The sequence below is a fragment of the Leopardus geoffroyi genome, chromosome A2 (assembly GCF_018350155.1).
Source record: "Leopardus geoffroyi isolate Oge1 chromosome A2, O.geoffroyi_Oge1_pat1.0, whole genome shotgun sequence".
NCBI lineage: Eukaryota > Metazoa > Chordata > Mammalia > Carnivora > Felidae > Leopardus > Leopardus geoffroyi.
Window position 1 is genome coordinate 11972950 of NC_059331.1, and position 20713 is coordinate 11993662.

The 20713-nt window shown below is 58.3% G+C and overlaps 1 protein-coding gene across 1 annotated transcript; it reads left to right on the top strand.

The window, feature by feature from the left end:
• The first annotated feature begins 1971 nt into the window (after positions 1-1971).
• Positions 1972-20618, top strand: RAB8A (RAB8A, member RAS oncogene family). The gene is made up of 8 exons (XM_045492393.1): positions 1972-2339; positions 6688-6748; positions 8625-8685; positions 12065-12142; positions 13675-13764; positions 14329-14394; positions 15724-15774; positions 19126-20618. Exons 1-8 carry the CDS (start codon positions 2216-2218, stop codon positions 19216-19218), a joined length of 624 nt encoding a protein of 207 aa, XP_045348349.1. The 5' UTR covers positions 1972-2215; the 3' UTR covers positions 19219-20618.
• The last annotated feature ends 95 nt before the right edge of the window (positions 20619-20713 follow it).

The following is a 20713-nucleotide window of genomic DNA, read 5'->3' on the forward strand; positions in this document are numbered from 1 at the left end:
GATTCTGTGTCTCCCTCTCTCTCTGCCCCTCCCCTGCTCATGCTCTGTCTCTCTCTGTCCCCCAAAAAATAAATAAACGTTGAAAAAAATTTAAAAAAAAAAACACATTTCCTTCATATTCAACATTTGGCAGACGCTGTGAGCTTGTTTCGATGGCAGAAGCGGAATGTCAATGAATAAAGTATCCTCCCCTTCTCTAGGTGCCCTACCATCACTAGATTGAAGTTCCTTCTCTCCCTCCTGCCCACTCCCTGGGGCTGCAGTCTAAAATCCAGATACTGTTATAGTCCATCCGGAGTCTTGCATTCAACAGAAGTATTCAGTGTTTGTTAAATTGATCTCAGGTCTCAGGGAGCTTCCCAATCCCATGAAGTGTATGCGGAACCTAGGGCATGCCTAGGCATAACCTAGGTTAAGGCCAGATGGCAATGCCTTGATCCCAACCGACCACCAACGGGTAGTGGATGAGTGTTTTAGAACAAACATACCACAGAGTGAAATCTGGATTGGAGAATAATCCAGGAGACCAGTGCAGAGAAGAGCAAGATTCAACAACTACTAGAACCCACATGTGAGGGTGAAAGAGAAGTGTCTGAGCGGGCTTCGGTTTCACTCAGAAGGTAATTCAGGCCACGCCAGTCTGAGTAGAAGTTGACACGTTCGGTTGTGGACCTGTCAAAGTACCTTTGCCAAGTCCACAAAGCAGCTGGACACAGAAGGATGGCCGGGCTATGTGGATTCCTCCAAGAATCACCTGTGCGGAGATCTCAGCGGCCACAGTATTGAAGGAGATCACCCAGAGGGCGGAACAGACCTAGAACCGCGAGGAACTCCTAAGGGGCATGCGGAAACCCCAAAGACTGCCATGGGATCCGCGCAGCAGCATGCAGGGAAGGGAGGCGTCACGGCCGAAGAAACCAGCCATAGAACGGTCCAAGTCCCAGGAAGGTGGTCGGTAGCGCCCAACGTTACAGACGCCAAAGCCGACGTGGCCGGCAGCTCTGCTTGAAGCTCTCCCCCGCCCCCCGCCGCCCCCCAGCAGCCAGATCAGCGGGGCTGGCCCTAGAGGGAGGCAGGAAGGGCGGCCAGGGCCGGCTTGGGCAGGTACCTTATGTGAGTCTAGACGCCTTCCCAACGCCCACCTCTGACAAGCAGGACACCACCCGGATCTCAGGCCTCCGAGGCTGGCGTGTCCCAGCTCAAAGCCACCTTCCCACTCTGGAGCCTGGCCTCGGTTTGCTCAGCATAAAAAGGCAGAATCAGACTACTGACCCCAGTGGGTTAGGGTGGGGATTAAGGACTTTCGGTGTAGTTTTCGTACGTGCCGACAACAGGCAGGCAAAGGACAACGCTTGTGACTGTTCCTAGCATCCTCACGACCCTAGCTCCCCTGGCGGCTGAGGCTTGGCGGGGGGTCGGGGGGGGGGGGAACTGCAGGCAGAGAGTGGTCTGGACAGTCCCTAATTAGGTCCAAAGGCGCGTGGCGAGGAGTTCCCGCGGGTACGGCTGGTGGCAGTGAAGCCGCTCAGGCGGCGGAGTCGTCCCCCCGGCCGGCGCCGAAACCCCGGAAGACGTCCCGAAGAGGCCTCGCTTCGACGATGACGAGCGTCCCCACTCTCCTTTCCTCTTCGGTTCCCCCTGGATGGACGCAGCGCTCTCCAGAAGACACCGCCACCTGCGCACTCCCTTCCCGCGCTCTTCCCGGAGCCTACGGAGGCTGCGCGGGCCGTGAGGGCGGGAACCGGAGAACCCGCCGCGCGTGCGCCCTCTGCCGGCACCCAACGGTCTCCCGGGCCGCATGCGCACGCGCCCCACTGCGGGCGCGCGGAGCCGTTGGCGACGTTCCCCGCCCTCCCACTCCCACCCGGGGGCGTGGCTGCCCCCAAGTCGGGGGCGGGCAGAAGGCGGGGACACGCGATGCCCCGCCCCCCGGCCTTCATTTGAAGCCCCTGGACTCTTCACCGCTGGCCAATTGCAGCCCGCCCTGTCCCTAGCGCTGACCAATGACCGGCGCGCTCGGGCCGCTTCCGGCACCGCGCCTTGCTCTCCCCTTCCCCACGTCTCCCCGCGACGGGAGGGGCGCGGGGGAGGGTGTCGGCCTGGGTGACGCGCCGCGGGCCGGGAGCCAATAGGGGGCGGGCTCGGCGCTGATGGACGGAACCAGCGGCCAGTGGCGAGGCGCTGGCCGCACTTCCCGTCGGGGAGAGAGTGTAATATGGCGAAGACCTACGATTACCTGTTCAAGCTGCTGCTGATCGGGGACTCGGGGGTGGGGAAGACCTGTGTCCTGTTCCGCTTCTCCGAGGACGCGTTCAACTCAACTTTCATCTCCACCATAGGTAGCGGGGCCGGGGAGTGGCCGGGGACGCCGGAGGCCCGGGCCGGGCGCGCCCCTGAAGGGCTGGGGCTGAGGGAGCGGCTGGGCCGGACGGATCCAGGGATTAGAGAGGGTCGAGGGGACCGGAGGGGAAAAGAGCAACCGCTTCCACCTCTTTTCGGGGGTTCCCGGGCTATGGGGAAGGGGATAGGAACCAAGGGCCCATTTTACAGATGGGGAGACTGAGGCCCCAACTCTCAGCTTGCTCGTCAGGAAGTACAGGTCTTGGGCTGGGGTTTTGGCGCCGGTCATCTCGTGCTGTCCACACAGCAGCCCTCGAAGCTGTTCTTTTGGGGTCGCCGTCTTACAGAAGTGAAACAGGCTTGGGGAGTTGGCCGTAGGAAGAGGCCTTTGACATCTGACCTTATTAAGCAGGTACCGTGTGCTAGCCCCTTTATGTGCATTATTACACCCTCTAGTCCTTTGTGTTAGGTGCTCTTATGAGCCTTACTGAGGAATTTGAGGCTCGGGGAGGCATGCGACTCACCCAAGGTCACACAGTCTGCAGGTGGCAAGGATGGAATTTGAATCCGTGTGGGTCTAACGCCCAAAATCAAGACTGGACCATCGGATGGGAGCACTCATCCCCAGGGCAAGCACGGCTGATCCATCCCAGAGCCAGCCCCCTCCTGCTCTTTCCTCTGTAATGTTCAGGGGTTAAGCCCCTCTCCCTGACCCTGTTTCCCCCATGGGTGAATTTCTTCTAGAAGGAATGGCAAGAAAGAGTCTGGAGCCTTTCTCTGCCCGACCTTCCATCCCACTAGGAGGTGATAGCAATGATGACTGACAGCTGCCTGCCCTGGGACCTGTCATCCCCAAGGAGATGCCAGATAAAAACCCGAGTGAGAAACCAAAATCAGCTGCTGCCACAGACAGTGCTGACTTCCCTATCTTGAGGCCCAGGACACCAGTTGTCACTTTGCAGAACAGCCTTTCCCACAAAGCCAGCCCACGTTGTGGTTGAACAGAATTGGCTGGTTGCTTCTCAGTTCTGATATCCACAAAAGTGGAGCTGACTTGTCCCCATGTCACAAAAACAGCCATTGCCCGTGTGAAAACGTTTGACCTGGAAGTAACACCAATCAAATGGAGTGGCCTGTGAGCTATGCAGCCTTGTTCCAGAATAGTCAGCAAGCCCAGGAGTTGATTCTGAATGGGGAAAGCCTAGGAACCAGGCTTTGCTTTACCCCTGTGTAACTCGAGCCCAATAACCTTATCTCCCTGAACCCCACCATGAGCTGCTCATTCCATTCCTGCCCCTCTCCAGGAGCTGCACTTGACAGTTGAGAGAATTGGACTGGAAATGGTCATTGCAGCTTTCCAGCCGCTGGGCGACCCTGAACAAGCACTTAGACTCTGAGCCCCGTTTCTTCAGTTTAGGAGTGATGCTCTCTGCCTTGACCAGTGCCCTGGATGGTTGAGGATCGTAAATGTACAATGAATAAGAGGTTGTTACCGTGGCCGGAGGCGGCCTGGAGGAAGCAGAATTTCTGGCTTCTGCAGTGACAGCATCTCATCCCTGGACCCAGATGTTTCTGATTCCTCCCCCTGGACCACTCCAGGGTCCAACTTTGGGATAGCGTTTGCATCTCCATGAATCAGGAAGTGATGTTACGTGCTGGCAGGCTGTGGCTTGCTCTCACCCAGACCTCAGTGTCCCAGCGTCGGAAACTTCCTGTTCAGCACAAGCACTAGAGAGATCAGTTTGGAGGTTGGATCTTTCTGTTGGTTTCTCATTCTTGTCCAGGAAACCCAGTCTAGCTCTTTAGGGCTCCGAGGAGGCCGGCCTCCACTTCCAGACAAAGACTTGGCTTGGGCAAGGTCGTCTAGGGGAGGTACAGGTGGCACTTAAACCCAGAATCCTTCCCTCCCACCTCAGTATTCTGATTACATTTGTAGTTTTCCAGTAGGCCTCTGTCTTCTGAGCAAATTTAATTCATCCTGACCTTGAAGTGATGGCCTCATAATTCTTAGCCTTGTAAAATTTAACACTTCCTAATTAAATCTGGTGTGTTAATGAAACCCAGGAAGAGGTTAGGACAGAGTGATGCTGTGGGGCTTTGCCGATTAAACAGGGCATCTTGATTTCACGTGTCCCTGTGGACCTGGGACGGGAGGTAGGGGATGTTTTAGGAAGGAACAACACTGGGCCGCTTAGTCCTGAAATGCAACTGAATGTGTAAAGGTGATTCTCTACTGGCACTGAGTACACCTCTGGGTTGTCTTTATGGATCAGGGATTAAGTGGCTGTTCACTTCCTGCCCAGCTTTCGTTTTGCCAGAGCCCGTTCTCAAAAGCTGCATCGATCATTGGCGGTGTGAACTTGGCCCGGCGGCCAAGTTCAGAATTGGTTCTTCACAGCCTGGCTCAGCTCCCACGGCTTCCTCGGGGCCCCATTCACTCATACCTTCAGGGAGACACATGGCAGATGTAAACCACACGGCACCCTGTGGCTGTTATTTCTTTCGCCCTGCCATCTTTCCCCAACACCTGCTGTGTGCCAGCACGGCTGCAGGGGCTGAAGAAATGACTGGGATGAATCAGAGGGAAACCAATGTAAGAAGGCCTGTAGTCAAGGTGTGTGTGTGGGACTGGGTGATCAGTTTCTCGCAGATACATAGCTGGCCTCTGCCATGCTGAGTTACCGGAGACACAGCCATGAGTAAGACGTCTGAGTCCCTGTTCTCCTGGAGCTTCTGTCCCAGTGGGCACATTTCAGGTGCAGACCGATATTCCCTGTGGTCCCCTGGACAGCTCCTGAGGTGGGCAGCGATGGAATTAACATCCTGTCATCAGTTCTGAGGGCTCAAGCCAGGCTCCTGCCTCCAGGCTTCGAGGGCAAAGATGTAGAACAAACTCGCGGAGGTAAAGGCAGGGTTGGGCTGTTTTCCATGGGCAACTTTCACCCCAAGATCCGTGGAGCAAATGCACAAATATGCACTGTCAAGGGTGTGCACCTGAATAAGGAAAAGAAGCGAGGGGAGAGAGAGTGAGGATGGTCAGGAAGGCTCACCTGGGGAGGTGACTTGAACAGAGGCCTGAGTGAAGGGCCGGGGGAGCCAGGAAGTCATGGAAGGAAGCGACGTTCCAAGAGAGGGAAGAGCGAGCACGAGAGCCCTGAGTCCAGACTGCGCGCGGGATATTTAGGAAACAGTCGTGGGAGCTGTTTGCCGCGCGGTGGCCAGGCGAGGCAGGACCTTGGCGCACACGCTCAACTGTTCTCACTTCATCCTGGGGCCGAGGGGGTGGCGGAAGCTTCTGGAAGGTGTTTTGGGTTGTCGCGGTGTGTGTCAGGCCTTCATTCCTTTTTACGGCCGGGTGGTAGTACGGATGTGGGCCACGTTTTGTTTATCTGCCCATCCGTTGGTGGACACGCTGGCAGGTTTGGAACAGAGGTTAGCTTCGTGACATGGTTGAATGTGGTCAGGAAAGCTGGGGAGGGGACTGAGGGGGTAGGAGGCTGAGAAGTCACCCTGGTCTTGGGGAGAGGGGACTACAGCCGACGAGTGGGAGAGGAGGGCAGGGTCAGGAAGGCTTCTTGGAAGGCGACCTTCCAGCAGGTCTGGTGGAGGCTCAGAGGTTGAGCGTCCGACTCTTGCTTTTGGCTCAGGTCATGAACTCATGGTTCATGGGATCGAGCCCCACGTTGGGCTCTGTGCCGACAGTGTGGAGCCTGCTTGGGATTCTTTCCCTCTCTCTCTGCCCCTCCCCCATGCACGCGCGCATGCACGCGCTCTCTCTCTCTCTCTCTCTCTCTCTCTCTCTCTCGCAAGCGAATAAACTTGAAAAAATGAAAGGAGAAAGTTTGTTAGGGAGACAGATGGGCGGCATAGGGACCACCCGCAGAGAAGGAACGGCATGTGCAAAGGCTGGAGGTCCGTGAGAGCAGTATTGGGGGGCATCCTGGGGCTCCATGCCCTGTGTGTTTGGGAGGGCCTGGTGCTAGGTGGCGGGAGGCGTGGGGCTCTGGCCCTCGGAAGATTCCGTGGAGGCCGACTCCAAGAGGCTGCCTGGTGGGCAGAGGGAACAGAACAAGGCTTTGTCGCCTGAAGGACCTGGGTTTGCCCGCCAGCCTGTGCCACCTGGGGCTTCACTCCTGGCAGCTCGGTCTGCCCTCTGAGCCTCAGCTTCCCCTTCCAGGAGAGGAGAAAGTTCTCTCCAGGCACCTCCAGACTTGTTGTGGGAGCTTCCGAGATCCCAGGTGCCCCAGTACCAGGCAGGTGCTCCGTAACAGGTTGGCAGTGGCTGCCTCAGATGCAGCTTGGGCAGTGGGCTGACCGTGATGTGCCTTTTCTTTCCTTTTCTTTCAGGAATTGACTTTAAAATTAGGACCATAGAGCTCGATGGCAAGAGAATTAAGCTACAGATATGGTAAGAGGCATTGGTGTCCTCCGCCCCTTCACCCAGGGAGTGCTTTGAGCCAGAAGCCTTGGTGCCTCTCTCTTTCCCCCTCCCTGTGACCATGGCCTCCACCTCTTTGTGCCTAGTCATACGCGTCAGGCTTTCTTCCGAAACCCCAGAGACTGTGCTCTGCTGGTTACTGGGGCCTGGAGTCTGTCAGCACCTTCTGGGGACATAGCTGCCAGTCCGGGTTAGCTCAGCGTTTTGATGTGGGCACCGCTGGGCCTGGGCTTCCGAGTGGCCTGCTTCCATTGGACTTGGAGCGTGCCCTCTGTGCCTGGGCGGTGGTGAAGGCTTTGGGACAACGCCATGCCCCAGCCCAGTGTTTCCTTTTGGCCCTATCAGCTCGCTGAAGAAGGCCAGACATCATTTCCTCTTTTCTCCCCCACCCCCGGGGAAGCCCAAGCCTTACTTCTTTAGCCCACAGACCTGAAATCCCAGAACTAAAAATAAGCTGAGGCCAGGCCCAGCGGCAAGACCCGTTTTCTATTCCGCTTACCTGGGGCTGACTTCTTGTGATACATGAAATCGGAGAGGTTGTGAGTCCCTGTCGCTGACTGGGGTCTGTAGCCCCTCGGAAGTGCCAGGAAGGCTGAGCTCAGATGGTCAGATGGAAGGGGAGTCCCCGCCCTGCAGCCACATCACCCACGGGGAAGTATGAGCCTTGAGCGAAATGAAAGAGAAGTCACATGTGAGAGGGTGGCGAAGTCTCCCTGCCCTAGCGAGCACCTGTGGTGGGAGGGAGTGCCGTGAGGGGGGCCACGAGGCCACCTTCCCCGCAGCCCGTCTCCCTCCCCCGAGTCTCAGAGCGTGAGCATCGCTCTGCCTGCCCAGGGCGCCCCCTCGGCTCCCGTGGTGTTCGCCCCTGGTCTGACTCCAGAGTGGAAATCTGGATGAGGCCAGACGCCTCGTCAGCTGGTAATCTGCCCGTCTCTGGTCTCTGGTCTCTGGTCTCTGGCTGCCTCTTAAGTTACAAGCCCTAGAAGCATCTCCATCTTTACCACGTGGCTCCCCAGCAGCCTCGGCGCCCGGAGTCCAAGGTGACACGGCGGCAGCTGGCAGAAGTTTCACTTTCCTCTTCTCCTCTCTTCCTACTTCTGCTCTCAGCAGTCTCGATGGGGTCAGTGACTCTCTTAACGCTTCTCTAGACTAGGGCCGTGGCGGAGGATAGAAATGACTGTTCCTAACCACTAACGTCACCTGCCGTTGGTGTCAGAAAGCCAGCCGAGCCCCAGATTGCGGGGCCTCCGTGCAGCCCAGCCATGCAGAGCCCTCGCAGGGTCACGAAAGGAACCCCGAATCCAGAGACAAAAGACATGGGGCTTGCCCTGGCCCCGCCACCAATCAGTCAGGCCATCTTTACACCGAGCACTGAATGCCCCCTGTGCCAGGAGCTGGGCTGGGCACGATGTGTCTCACCTAGGTGTCGCCCTGCACCAACGAGGGAAGACTTGCTCCCTGGCTTCTGCCAAGACAGCAAGCAAGCATGAAGGTACACCCCTCCAGCCATGTGACCGGCCCCTTCCATGCGTGCATGGCCCTGGATTTTCACAGCTGACATCCGATCTCGGCTCTTCTGTGAGCCGGAAACTCTGGGAAGAATCCCCAGGAAACAGAGGTGCAGCAGAGGGGTCATTGGAGGGAATGACTTTACGCCCTATGGGGCAGGTCTTTGACACCCCTGAGTCACGTTTCCTCCTCTGTAAGAGTAGAGGACAAAGGTGCTGTCCCACAGTCGGACAGTGAATTAGGAAACGACCCGCGTCCATCCCAGCTGAGTACCCATTGTTCCCACGGTGATGACGATTCTTGTTTGCTGTCACCACTCTCCCTTCTTCTTCTCTAGGGACACAGCTGGTCAGGAACGGTTTCGGACGATCACAACGGCCTACTACAGGGGCGCAATGGTATGGACTGGTTTTCGTTTCTTTTTTTAAAGTCCACGTGAACATCACTCTCGTGAATGCCCGAACCCGGATGCTTCTGGGGAGTCCGTGCTCGGGCTCCTCCGGGGTCCTCGGTCCCGGGTTAGTTTTAGGAAAAGGCTATGTGCCCTGCCCCCACCCCGACATATATCCTCTATTGCTTCAGGGACAATGCAGGGTTTAAGGACGGTTAATTCTTTGGGAATGAGGGAAGACAGAGGAAGCCGGTTCTTCCAGGTGAGGTCAGTGAAATTGGAGATAGCATGCCCCAACACTTAGGAGCGCTCACGTGGCCTGTGTCAGTCTCTGTGGAATTTGCTACTGAAAACTTGAACGTCATCCAGGAGTTGACTTGCCCCGGGCAGTTGGCCGTTGTATGGTCCCCCGGGCCAGAGGCAGGGTGCTATCACAGGAAGACTCGTTCCCCATCCCTCAGGTGCTTTTATGGAGCACCTTCTCTAGGCCAGGCCTGAACTAGATGCGGAGGAGGACCCGCAATAGGCCGGGTTCCTGCCCTCCGAGCGGGTCGAGCCCATGTGAGGTGTGCACACAGTGGGGTGCTCAGGGTCTGGGGGGAGCGGGAGGCAGAGCCCTGGCCCCTGGCTCAGCACCCTGGGTCACCCTCTGAGCTGCATCTCCTTACTTGGAAAGTGGAACAGAGAACAGGACTCCGTTCCGGGCAGCCGCGAGGGCGGATGGCCATCTCCCTGTTTCCGGTGCCCGGTGCACACCCCATCATGTGACCGCATACATGCCTGTTTCCTCTGCAAGACCACAAGCTCTGTGAGGGCAGTGCCACGTCTCGGTCACTGCCGTATGCCCCGTGCCTGGGACCACGCTAGGTATGTGGTGGGTATTCAGGAAATACTGGTGGACGGCAGAAATGAATGGAGGCATTAAGTATTGAGAGCATCCCACACAGCTTTTGAAACATAACAGAAACTCAGTCGTGTGCATTGCAACCTTAGCACTCCTCATTAAAATTTATTTACTAATTTTCTTCCCACCTGGCTGTGCTCTGGTGGGGCAGGGGCCTCGGGGAACCGGGGTCCTGGGGGAGCTTCTGCTGTGTGGCCTCAGGTAGGCCCCCTCCCCATCTGGGCTGAAATAGCCCCCCTACCGCCCCCATTCTCTGAGGCCTTTCGTGTGCCAGCTGCTGGGCCCAGGTCTTGGCCATTAACAGCGGAGCATGGGTGCCACGGTTGTCCACGTTTCACTGACAGGGGACCTAAGGCCTAGCACGGTTCCATGTCCTGCTTCAGTTCACGCAGAAGGGAAATGACTGGGCCAGTGCCCACATCCTCAGCCAGCCCTTGATGACGCTGGCCTGAGCCAGGGTGTTGGTGGCTTGCAGTCCTAGATTGGATATATATAGCCTTATAGAACCCATATATAAAGCCAGCGACCACATGTGGCTCTTTGAGTGTAAATTGACTCAAATAAGAAATCCAGCCCCTTGGTCGCACCTTTTAGGCACTGCAGAGCCACGTGTGGCCAGGGGTGACCTTACCGGATAGCTCAGAGAACACTGCCCCCATCGCAGCCATCGCCCTCTCCCTGCATGGTACTAGACTCTTGGGTCCCAAATTTGGGATCATTGGGTGTCCGTTGTCCCGTTGGGAGCTTACAAGCTGAGAGGGGCAGCTGTGCCCAGTGAGGGCTGGGGACATGGTCACTTGGGGCCCCGAGGAGAGTTTCCACGGAGGACCTGGAATAGGGTGATCCCGTGTTTTCTCGGCACTTCTCTCTCCTGATAGCTCCACCTGCCGCCCCCACCCCTCGGTTGGTGAATATCTGGGACCTTGGAATCTGGAGCATGGGGTGTCAACTTGCTGGTGGTGGCCAGAGCCCTGGGCCACCCGAGGGGCCAGTCCCTGGATAAAAGGGAGGAAAGTTCTCATGACCTCGTGGCGTTTCTTGCCCCCTGACGGCCAGAGGCCTCCGCGGTGCTTGACCTAGGGAGTCTGCACACCGGGATCTCGTACTCGAGCTGGCCTTGGCTGGGGAGTGGCCGACAGCACGGCCTCTACCAGCTCCTGGTTGTCCTGCAGGTGGTGTCCGTTCAGTCTCCCCAAGAGACCCCTGAGAGGGGGCCCCCAGATGGCCTTCCGGAGGGGTCCTGGCCGGAGCCTCGGTTGTGGCAGGCTGCGAGGCCCCTTAGTGTCTCCTTGGGTTCACGGCGGGGCTTCGGAATTGCAGGGGCTCTCCTGTCCCGTCCCTGAGGTCTTATCACACGTCCTCGCCGCTCTCCACCCAGTGCCCGCAGCCCACGTTCTCACTCCGCAGACTCGGGCAGCCTCAGGGACGTCTTGGCCGGCACCAGCGGTCTCGGATGCAGGGCCGGGCCATCGGGAGGGGGTGGCCTGAGCATATGGAGTAAGCCAGGCCGGCCCAGGACAGCTGGGGCCCTGTGCCTGGAAGGTGGCCCTCGGCGTTCCTTGGTCCTGATGAGGGCCCAGGGAGGTTCCTAATGGGAGCTGGTGTGACCAACTTGTTCAGGGTCAGTCTTTCCTGGGCTTGAATCTTTAAGGGCGCTTTTGTGGGCCTCAGTTTGCTCTGTATCAAACAGGGACACGTGTCCTTTGCAGTGACGGCAAGGTCACGGGCCCAGGTGGAGGTGGGTTCACTCAGCAGCTCTTTAGGGACTCCTGCGCTGTCTCCCACCTGCTCACACGTGGGTAACGGACCCTCAGAGGCCTCAGTGCCGCCCAGCCCCACGCTCCAAGCTGGCCCCATGGGTGGAGTCATTGGAACACACAAGAGTGTCAGGATCAGGCCATCCAGGGTTCAGACCCCAGTTACGCCCTTTACTCTCTCATGGGAAGGGAGGCGGGCCTGGCCGTCCCACACCTCTGGGTCCTCGTCTGCAGAGTGGGGACAGCCGGACCCACCTGTGAGGGCTGTGAGGCTCCAACGAGACCCTACCATAGAACGCGGTGCGCAGGAGGTGCTCGGAGGAGACTCAGGCAGGGCGGGCTGAGTGAAGAGGAGCACCGTGGGCCCTGGGGCCGTGGAACATGGGGCTGGGAGACAGGTGGGACGCCGAGAGCTGCCAGGCCATGGGCACATGTGCCCTGCTGGTGCTGGGGAGCCCGCGAGGCTCGTCTGTAGGCATGAGTGTGGTGGGGTCTGGTCTGCAGGGTGAAGGGTCACCTTGGTGGCAGGGTGGGCAGGACTAGAGCCTGGGCGACCAGGGAGGAGCCGGTCCTGGAGTCCAGCAGAAGGAAGGGCCCCTGGAGTGGAGTGGAGGGAGTTGGCAGGAGGGGTGTCTTGCTGGGGTCTCGGCCACCCCACCTTGCTGGGGCCTCCCCCTCAGCTCGCAGCTTGTCCAGAGCACACGTTTGTCTCCCTTCCCGCCCAGGGCATCATGCTGGTCTATGACATCACCAACGAGAAATCCTTTGACAACATCCGGAACTGGATTCGGAATATTGAGGAGGTAAGGCTTGCGCCCCTCACGTGCAGAGGAACTTCATGCGTGTCCCCACCTCGGTCCCCACCCCAGAGCTCCTCGGATAAGAGATGAGCTCACTGAGGCACAGAGACCCCTAGAAGTCACTTGCCAAGAGCTCCATGGCCAGGGATGTACCCGGAATGGGGACCAGAACCCAGGTGGCTGACCCTGGAGACCACACATGGGCCTCGCGTCATCATAGGGTGGCCCTGAGAGCCCATTAATTTCCCCACCGGGGCTGTCAGGTTTGGGCAATGTCTCAGCCATGAGAGAAGAGATACCTGAGCTCTTGATCACTGTGAGTGTTTGGTGCTTTCTAGAAATGGGAGGTTCCAGGATAGGCATGACCCTTGCATTTGGCAGACAGGCGTTTCAGATTGTTCTCTGAGTTTCAGCAGAGCGGGGTATGAGCTAGTTTGAGCCACCCGAGTTCAAGCCAGCAGCTCTTCGACTGCAGCTGGCTGGGAAAGCAGACCTTGAACCCAGGAGGGAAAAGAAGGCAGTTAGCCCCGCCTCCCCGTCCCAAAGCTGGCGTCCCCGCCTTCTGGCTCCCCAGACAGGCTCACCCCAAAGCCTTCTTGGACGACAGCACTTGTGCCTCTCGGTGACTCACCAGGTGGGGCTTCGGGTCTGAGGTGCAGCGAGAGGACTTCACCCATCCATAAAGCCACGGCCAAAGGTCACGGCACGGCTGACATCTGTGAGCAGTGGCACCAGGCCGCCATCCTGACAGGCCACTGTCAGACCTGATGGTCTGCTGGCCGGAGGCCGTGCCCGGGCTGAGGATAAGGAACCACTCCCATCGGTCCTTGTGGAAACTCAGTGTTTCTGGCCAGTGGGCAAGAGGGTCTTGCAGTTAACAGGAAGTTCGGGAGCAGAGCAGTGTTTCACGAGACCTGATCTGAGCTACACGACGAGGTCCCTTTCCATACCCTCGTCCTTCAGGAAGCGTGGAACCTTCCACTGGAGCCCAAGAAAGGGTTGGAGGAGGAGCCCTTTACAAGCCTGAGGCAGCTGTGGGGGGCGCCAGGGGATGGGGACACCCCGGGGCTGGCTGCAGTGGGGGGCCGTTGCCACCCCAGGCGCTGCTCACTTCCAGAGTCCAAACGGAGCAAGCTGGAGTGGGGCGGAAGGTCCTGGGAGAGCAGCTGGGGCCTCCAGCGGAAGAGGCAGGGAGGGAGGGAGGCAAGCGGGGGTAAATATCCCAGCCTCGCTTGCCTCCGTAGGCCAGACCCTGCCAGGAGCCCGGGGATGGCCTCGGGGCCTGGGTGACACAGCCCGTAGGGAAGCTGTCCTCAGCAGCCAGAGAGCATGTCCTTGGTCAGAGTAGTAGCCAGAACCTGGACTCTGCTCTTGTGTTGGCTGTGTGACGTGGGACAGGCCACTCAGCCTCTCTGATCTTCAGCTCGTCCCCTGTACAAGGGTGTGTCAGCAGTCTTGGCCCACCACGCGGATTTTGGGGGACAGACTGTGTGTTGGCCTCTGACCTCTCACCATCCGTCTGCCCTCTCCTTCAGCATGCTTCTGCAGATGTCGAAAAGATGATACTCGGGAACAAGTGTGACGTGAACGACAAGAGACAAGTGTCCAAGGAACGGGGAGAGAAGGTGGGCATGGCCACCGGCGTGGGCCTGGCACCTCGTGGCACAGGGACCTCAGGGTTTTAGGGTTCTCTGCATGGAGGCCTGTTCTGCCCCAGAGGGTCTCCGATTGCTCACTCGCCGAGTGGGCTTTGGGGGAGACTCTCTCACTGTCTCTACAAGCATAACCGGCCAGCCTGGCTTGTACAAGACTGAGGGGGTCTGGGACTCAGGACAAAGGGAGAGTGGAAGGCCCTCCCTCTGCTGGGCTTCCATCTAAAGACTCTACACACAGCGGCTTCTGGGATGTGCTCTGCGTGCTCCCTTAAGGCATCCGGTTGGAACCTGTGGGACCCACAGGAAGCAGAGGAGAGAGCCGTGGTTTGAGCCACGCCCCCTCCACCCTCCTGCCAGGGATGTTCACCACCTGCTCTCCACTGGGGACTTGAGGGAGCAGCCCAGGAAGTCAGATCCATGGCCTGAGACCCCCCCCCCCCAAGTCCCGCCCCTGCATTGCTCCTGGCTCAGGGTTGGTGGGGTTCAGGGGTACCTAGTGGCTAACATGCACGTGTGTGTCTCCCTTCCACACAGCTCGCCCTGGACTATGGAATCAAGTTCATGGAGACCAGTGCGAAGGCCAACATCAACGTGGAGAACGTGAGTCCTGGGCCCTCCGGGCTGAGGGACAGGCTGCACCCTCTAGGGAGGCTCTACCAGGGGGACCGACCTCAGGCCCTGGGCTGCCTAAGGTCGGTCGGTCCCTCATCCGGCTGGCCGCGCGGCACTTTCTAGGCAGTGTGCCAGGCCCCTTGAGGGACTTGCCATGTTCTGACGTCAGCAGGTGCAGGCCCTGGCTGGGCACCTAGGCTGTTACCTCAGTGGTTCTTGGGCAGCCCTGTGGAGCAGGCACCGTTTTACCAATGGAGAAACGGCCTCAGAGAGTCCCAGCTGACAGGTGCCCAGGCCCAGCTCCACGTGTGTGCCCTCGGCCCTGCCACCCTCACAGACAGGCCCCGGTCAGCAAGCCCAGATGACTGAGCTTTGGCCTGGGCCACCCGCTCTTCTCCGTGGAGCTGATCTGCCGACCTCCATCCCACTGCCCCAGTGGTCTTTCCAAAATGCACCTTTCATGTTGCTCCCAACCTCAGCCCAACACGCCTGGCACAGAAGGCCCTCCCTCGCCAGCCCCAGGCGGTGTGTGCCACCCACAGCTTGGGCCTTGCCCACAACTTTCCATCCCAGGCCACCCATGCCACACCCTCCTTGCACCCCCTTTCCCCTCAGGGCCCAGCCCCAGTGGCCCCTCGCAGGGAGACCTTCACTGTCCCCCAGACCCTTAGGCCCACCACTTTGGTCTTCCCTAGCACCGAAACCAGCCTTCGCAACAGAATATTCCACGTCATGTGGGCGTTCGTTGAGACTCTGCCTCCCTACCAAGAGGGGCCAGCTCGAGCCTCATCGAGCATGGGGAGGCAAACCTTTACCTGGCACTGGCCCTCCCAGGCCTCCCTGCTGGCAGGGACCCCACGCGAAGTGTGTTTGGCTAAGAACGGCTTGTTTTTCTCTCTGCCCGGCCCCTGACCTGACCGTCAGAGGTGGGGGCAAAAGTGGACAGAGCACAGGAGTCGGGGGTGGAAAGCTGGGCCCTCCTCCTGGATCCTTCTGGCTCTGTCAGTTAGGCACTGGGTGCCTTCAGACAAGTCACTCGACCCCTCTGAACCTCAGTTTCCTCTGTGTCCAGTCAAGGGTGACCCCATGTCCCAAGTCATTGGCTCAGGGGAGGGGGCGGTCCAGCTTGGCAGGAGTGGCCCAGTGGTGGCAGGAGATGGGGCTGGACAGGGGAGACCCCACCCGGGAAGCCACCCTGACGCTGCTCCCCTGCCCACCCCTCTGTCCCACCACTTCTCCTACACGGGAGTGGCCCAGCACCAGCAGTCCCTACCCGCTTCCTGCTCCCGCGGCCCTGACGACATCCTTATTCCACAGGCATTTTTCACTCTCGCCAGAGACATCAAAGCAAAAATGGACAAAAAACTGGTGAGTGCATGTGCTTTCCGAATCCTTGCATGGGTCCCTGTTGGAGCCAGCCACCCTTGGCCTCAGTGCTGTGACGCCTCCCCGGGCAGATCCTGCTCTTTGGGGCCCGGCTAGACCCAGTCGAGCGTCTCTGGGAAAGGGGCAGGAGTTAGCAGGAGTGGTTTGGGCATCCACAACAGGACATGCTGCTCTGGGGCCCGGAACTGCTCCGTGACAGGTGCTCCCTACTAAGTTCATGGGCCAGCAGGGGACACGCGGCCCTTGCCGTCCTACCTGGGAGATGGCACGTGTGAGCAGAGAGAGAGCCTCCTGCAGAAAAGCCCCAGACAGGCCCAGAGCCACAGTCCGCCACCCCTCCAGTCCGTGACAAGACACCCCCTGCCCCCCCCCCCCCCCCGCAGGGCTGACAGCCACCAGCTTTCCGTCTTGATGAGTCCACCCCAAGTTCTGCTGGCTGTGACAGTTCTGTGGCCTTCGGTGGGTGCCAGGGCCCTGGGGCCTCTGAGAGGTCCCACCTGGATCTCTCCGTATCCGCCCTTTTGTCTGTTTTCTGGCCTTTTTGTTTCATGGTCCCCAGTCTCTACAACTACCACTTTCTTTGGTCACATCTACACACTCGAGTTTACGTTGGGCGTGTTCAGCCCCTAAACACTGCTGGGAGTCTTGGCCCGGAGCCCTCCATTCCAGTGGTCCCCGTTTCCTGGCCAGGTGACACCCCTCGCTGTCTGATTCAAGGGCGTGAAGTGAGCTATTCGTTGGCTTGCGTTATGCCTGGTCACCCGCGAGTGCGCACATGACACAAAATGCCACTCGGGTAGGTCACGTCTGACTGAAAACATGCCTCCGGAATTCTAAGATGCTGCGAATTCAGTCATAAGGGATGGGATCCATTTAGTGGCAGCCCTTTAGCCAAAACAGGACCGTGTCCACGCAAGCAGACGTACGGCCCGACGACGGCGTGCAGTGTTCCTGTAATTTTGTTTCTCTTCAGCGGGAGTTTGATTCTAGAGGATCCTTCTGACACTCGCCCCCTGGCGGTGACACTAAGCATCACACTCACTTTTTCCGTAGCCTGTGCTTTCGGCATCGGCCTGTCGACTGCCCCTAGAATGTGCCGTGTCCTTCCAAGGCCCAGACTGTGAAACACGGATGTGCAGCCACACTCCTTGCGACCTCTCTTTTTCTGAGCTGAACTGTAAATCACACTTAAACGCCTTCTCATTCCCTGTCACCTTTGTTCACATGCAGAGTTGCAGCCTCCACGGCTTCCTATCTGTCTTTTTAATCGAAATGCCACTGACGTTGAACGTTGCGTAAATTGGAGGCTTACAGGACGTTGATTTTAACACGTTGGGAGCTGATACCTCTATTGTCTCACATACTCGCGTACTTATCGTTTCTCTTCTGCGTTGAGAACAATTCAGATCTGGTCTCTTAAGCAACTTTGACTGTAATTGCTGTGCCGTGCATCAGATCTCCAGAACTGTCTATGTGCTAGTTGCAAGTTCATATCTGTGGTACTCAGACGGCCAGTTCTGCCCACCCCTGCCTCCCCTCCTAGAGCATCAGGGGAAGCCGGGCCCCGCCAGCACCCTCCTCCCAGACCGCTGGTGCTCTCCCGCTCCGCTCAACCCAGCACTCCTCGCCGCCGAGCACACACTGCATCCCCGCAACCCGTCTGGGCCACTGCCACCCTCTCCACCTTGTCACCCTGCCGCTTCCCTGCCGTCCACTCCAGGCCTTTTTTTGTTCCTCAAATGCCCCACGTTCCTTTAGACTTTCCCCTCCACCAGGGAAAGTGGCGGTCCGGCTTGGCAGGAGTGGCCCAGTGGGCGCCCCCCTCGCGCATCCGTGTCCTAAGGCTGCTGGAATGCATTCCTGGAACAAGCTTAGTAGCGTCAACGACACACAAGCATGACGGTTCTGGAGGTCACAAGTCTGAAATGGGTCTCACTGGACTGAGACCAAGGTGTCAGCAGGGGTGCCCTCCCCACAGGGAGGACCCGCCGCCTTGCCTTGTCCAGCTTCTAGAAGCCACCACGTTCCTTGCCTTGTGAGCCCTTCCTCCGTCTTCCGAGCCAGCCACCCAGCACCTCCCTGACCCTGCTTCCTGCTTCCTGCTTCCTGCTTCCTTCGTCTCGCTCGTCCTCGACCACGGCTGGAAAGTTTCTCTGCTTTTAAGGAGTCACAGGGTTAGATGGGGCCCACCTGGGTGATCCAGGCCACTCTCCCCACCCCTCCTCAATCGTGTCTGCAAAGTCTCTGCTACCACGTCAGGTACTGTCTATGCAGGTTCCAGGGACGAGGGCGTGGACATCTTGGGGGGCAGTTATTCCGCTGACCACGGCCCCTGGACCATCCCTGGCCTCGCTTCCGAGAGGTCTCCGCTCAGACATCGCCATCAAAACGCTTCTCCACCCCTCACCTGTTTTGTCTCATTACTCGCCGCTCATTTGTTTACCTGTGCGATTTGTCTGCCCCCAGCGGGACCTTTTGTCCTGTCCACCCCTGCCTGCCCAGCGCCCACAAACGTGCCTAGCACCACATAAGTGTTTGGTGGTTGCCTGAATAAAACTTCAGGTTTTACCTAAGAGCACAAAGGCGAGAAGAAACTAGTCAAAAGGAGACCAAAGCACGCAAACAGTAGAATGGGAGAAAGCAGGGTCTGAGTTCCCAGGGTAGGCAGGGCCCAGCTCGCAGAGGCTTCAAGTGACGGATTTAGGCCACTCCTCAGAAACCTGGGGGAGGTGGATGGGTGTCAGTATGGACTGAGCAGACGAGATCAGAGATTAGGGCTTATGCCACCAGCCGCGGGGCAGAAGGTGGACAAGGGGAGAGGTGGGTCCGAGCCTTGGCACACGGTTACGGGGAGTCCTGTGTGAGTGGCGTTTCGACCTTGAACCCAGCCTCCCCTCAATCCCAGGAGGCAGCCTTTCCGCTGCCCCTGGGCTACCTCGCCGGGAGGGGCTGAGCACAGATGGATAGATGGATAGAGGGACGGAAGTAGGGAAAGGAGAATGAGATGGGTCAACAAATGGTGGGAAAGTTGTTGAGGAGATGAATGGAACGGGGGATGGGCAGGCGACTGAAAGACTGACAATGAGTGGTTGGAAAGGGGAGGAACGTAGCAGATCTGGGGTTTGTAAAAAGCGAGTTGGAAGGGACAGTTGGATGAATGGATGGTTGGAAGGTGGCAGAGGTTTGACAAATGGGAGGGGATGGGTGGGTGGATGGACCATCCAGATCCTGGCAGACGGGTGGGTGGTTGGTTCATTGGTTGGTGGGCCGGTTGGTTAAGAGACATAGTGCTGATCCCCAGCCATGACCTTGCAAAACCCTTTGCAATTTCAGGAAGGCAACAGCCCCCAAGGGAGCAGCCAGGGAGTCAAAATCACCCCAGACCAGCAGAAGAGAAGCAGCTTTTTCCGATGTGTTCTTCTGTGAGGAGCACTGCCTTACTCTGAGCCTCGCTCAGCTGAGCTGACTGTGCCTGTCCTGAGCGAGCCCCTCGCTCGGCCGGGGGCCCTCCCCCCCCAACACTCCCTGCCGTGCCGCGGCCACCGGGCCCATGGCCACCAGACACAGTTGAGAAATTGTTGATTTTAGTAACTGTCTGATCTTTTTTCAACTTTGGAGATGGAATGAGTTAAGGATTTGCTATTTTTCTGGTCTGCGGAACGGGCCCTCTCACCACGTGACCAGAGAGGAAGCTGGAGCAGAGCCGTGGCCGCCAACATCAGCCAGCACGGTGGGCCTCTGTCTCCAGGCCTCCCTGCAGCACAACCGAAGCCCCACCGGAAAGCCCGTCCACGTCCCCACCACAGAAGCCAGGCCCCGGAGCCCAGCGACGGTTCCAGGAGTGCTGGGCCCCCACACCCTGAGCGAGGCGATGCATGCCGGGCCCACAAAGCGTCCAGCCAGCACATCTGACGCCTACCTTCTCCTCTTCTGTCAGTTTTGGACAAGTGACAAAAACCATTCTCTTCCCCCCCCCCCCCCTTTCTCTTCTTAACTGTCAAGCCAGACCAAAGGGAAGCACAAATTACGGAAATCCTGAGGAAAGGAGCGTGGGGGGAGCCCTTCCTGTTTCACAGCCGGGTGCTGGTCTGCAGTCCAGCCTCGGCCGGCTCCGTGGGCCTCTCTCGGCATTCCCCGCCTGAGCACCGAGGGGACGCCACGCGTGACCCCGAAGACGCAACCAACCACGCACGGGCCACCTGTGATTGGGGCATCTGTCTGCCTCTGGGCCCCCGGGCAGCTCCCCCCGCCCCCCGTCCCCCGCGTCCTCTTCCCTCCTGCTGTCTCCAAACTGGACGTTCTTTCTAGCTGAGATTTTTTATTTTTCCAGATCTGTAGTGCCATGAAGTGATTCCGTCTTTGATTTCCAGCGGCAGACCCAGGTGCTTGGGAGCCCGTGCGCACCTCTGGCCGGACGTGGCCAAGAGCGTGAGGCCGCGCTCGGCGCTGGCCGAGGCCCAAGGCGACAGGCTGGCCGCATAGCAGTCGGAGTTGGTTTTTAGCTGCCGTCACCAGGTTCTGTTGTGACAGCTCTGCCCTCCTGTAGAGACTGTGCAATTGGACCAGGTAGCCAGGTCGGAGAGGCGTCACCAGGGAGCCTTTATGTTTTCTTATCCTTCCCCCCACTCCCTGCCACCCCCACCCCCCCCGCCCCGCCCCAAGCTGCTGTCAGTCCAAGCCATTGGCGTTGTAGTTTCTTCTTTTTGGAATTAAAACCAACATACCAGCAATAGTCTGCTCTCCCCTGAAATTTCTTAACATGCTCTGTTTACATTGATAAATGCACTTAAGGAAAACAAACAAATTAAAGCTCGTTTTAAAGTTAACGGATTTTTTTTTTTTTACAGCTTATCTTCATTCTTTCCTTAGTTTTAATTTCATCAGTAAAATCGTAGATTGGACTAGATCAGCGTTAACGGAT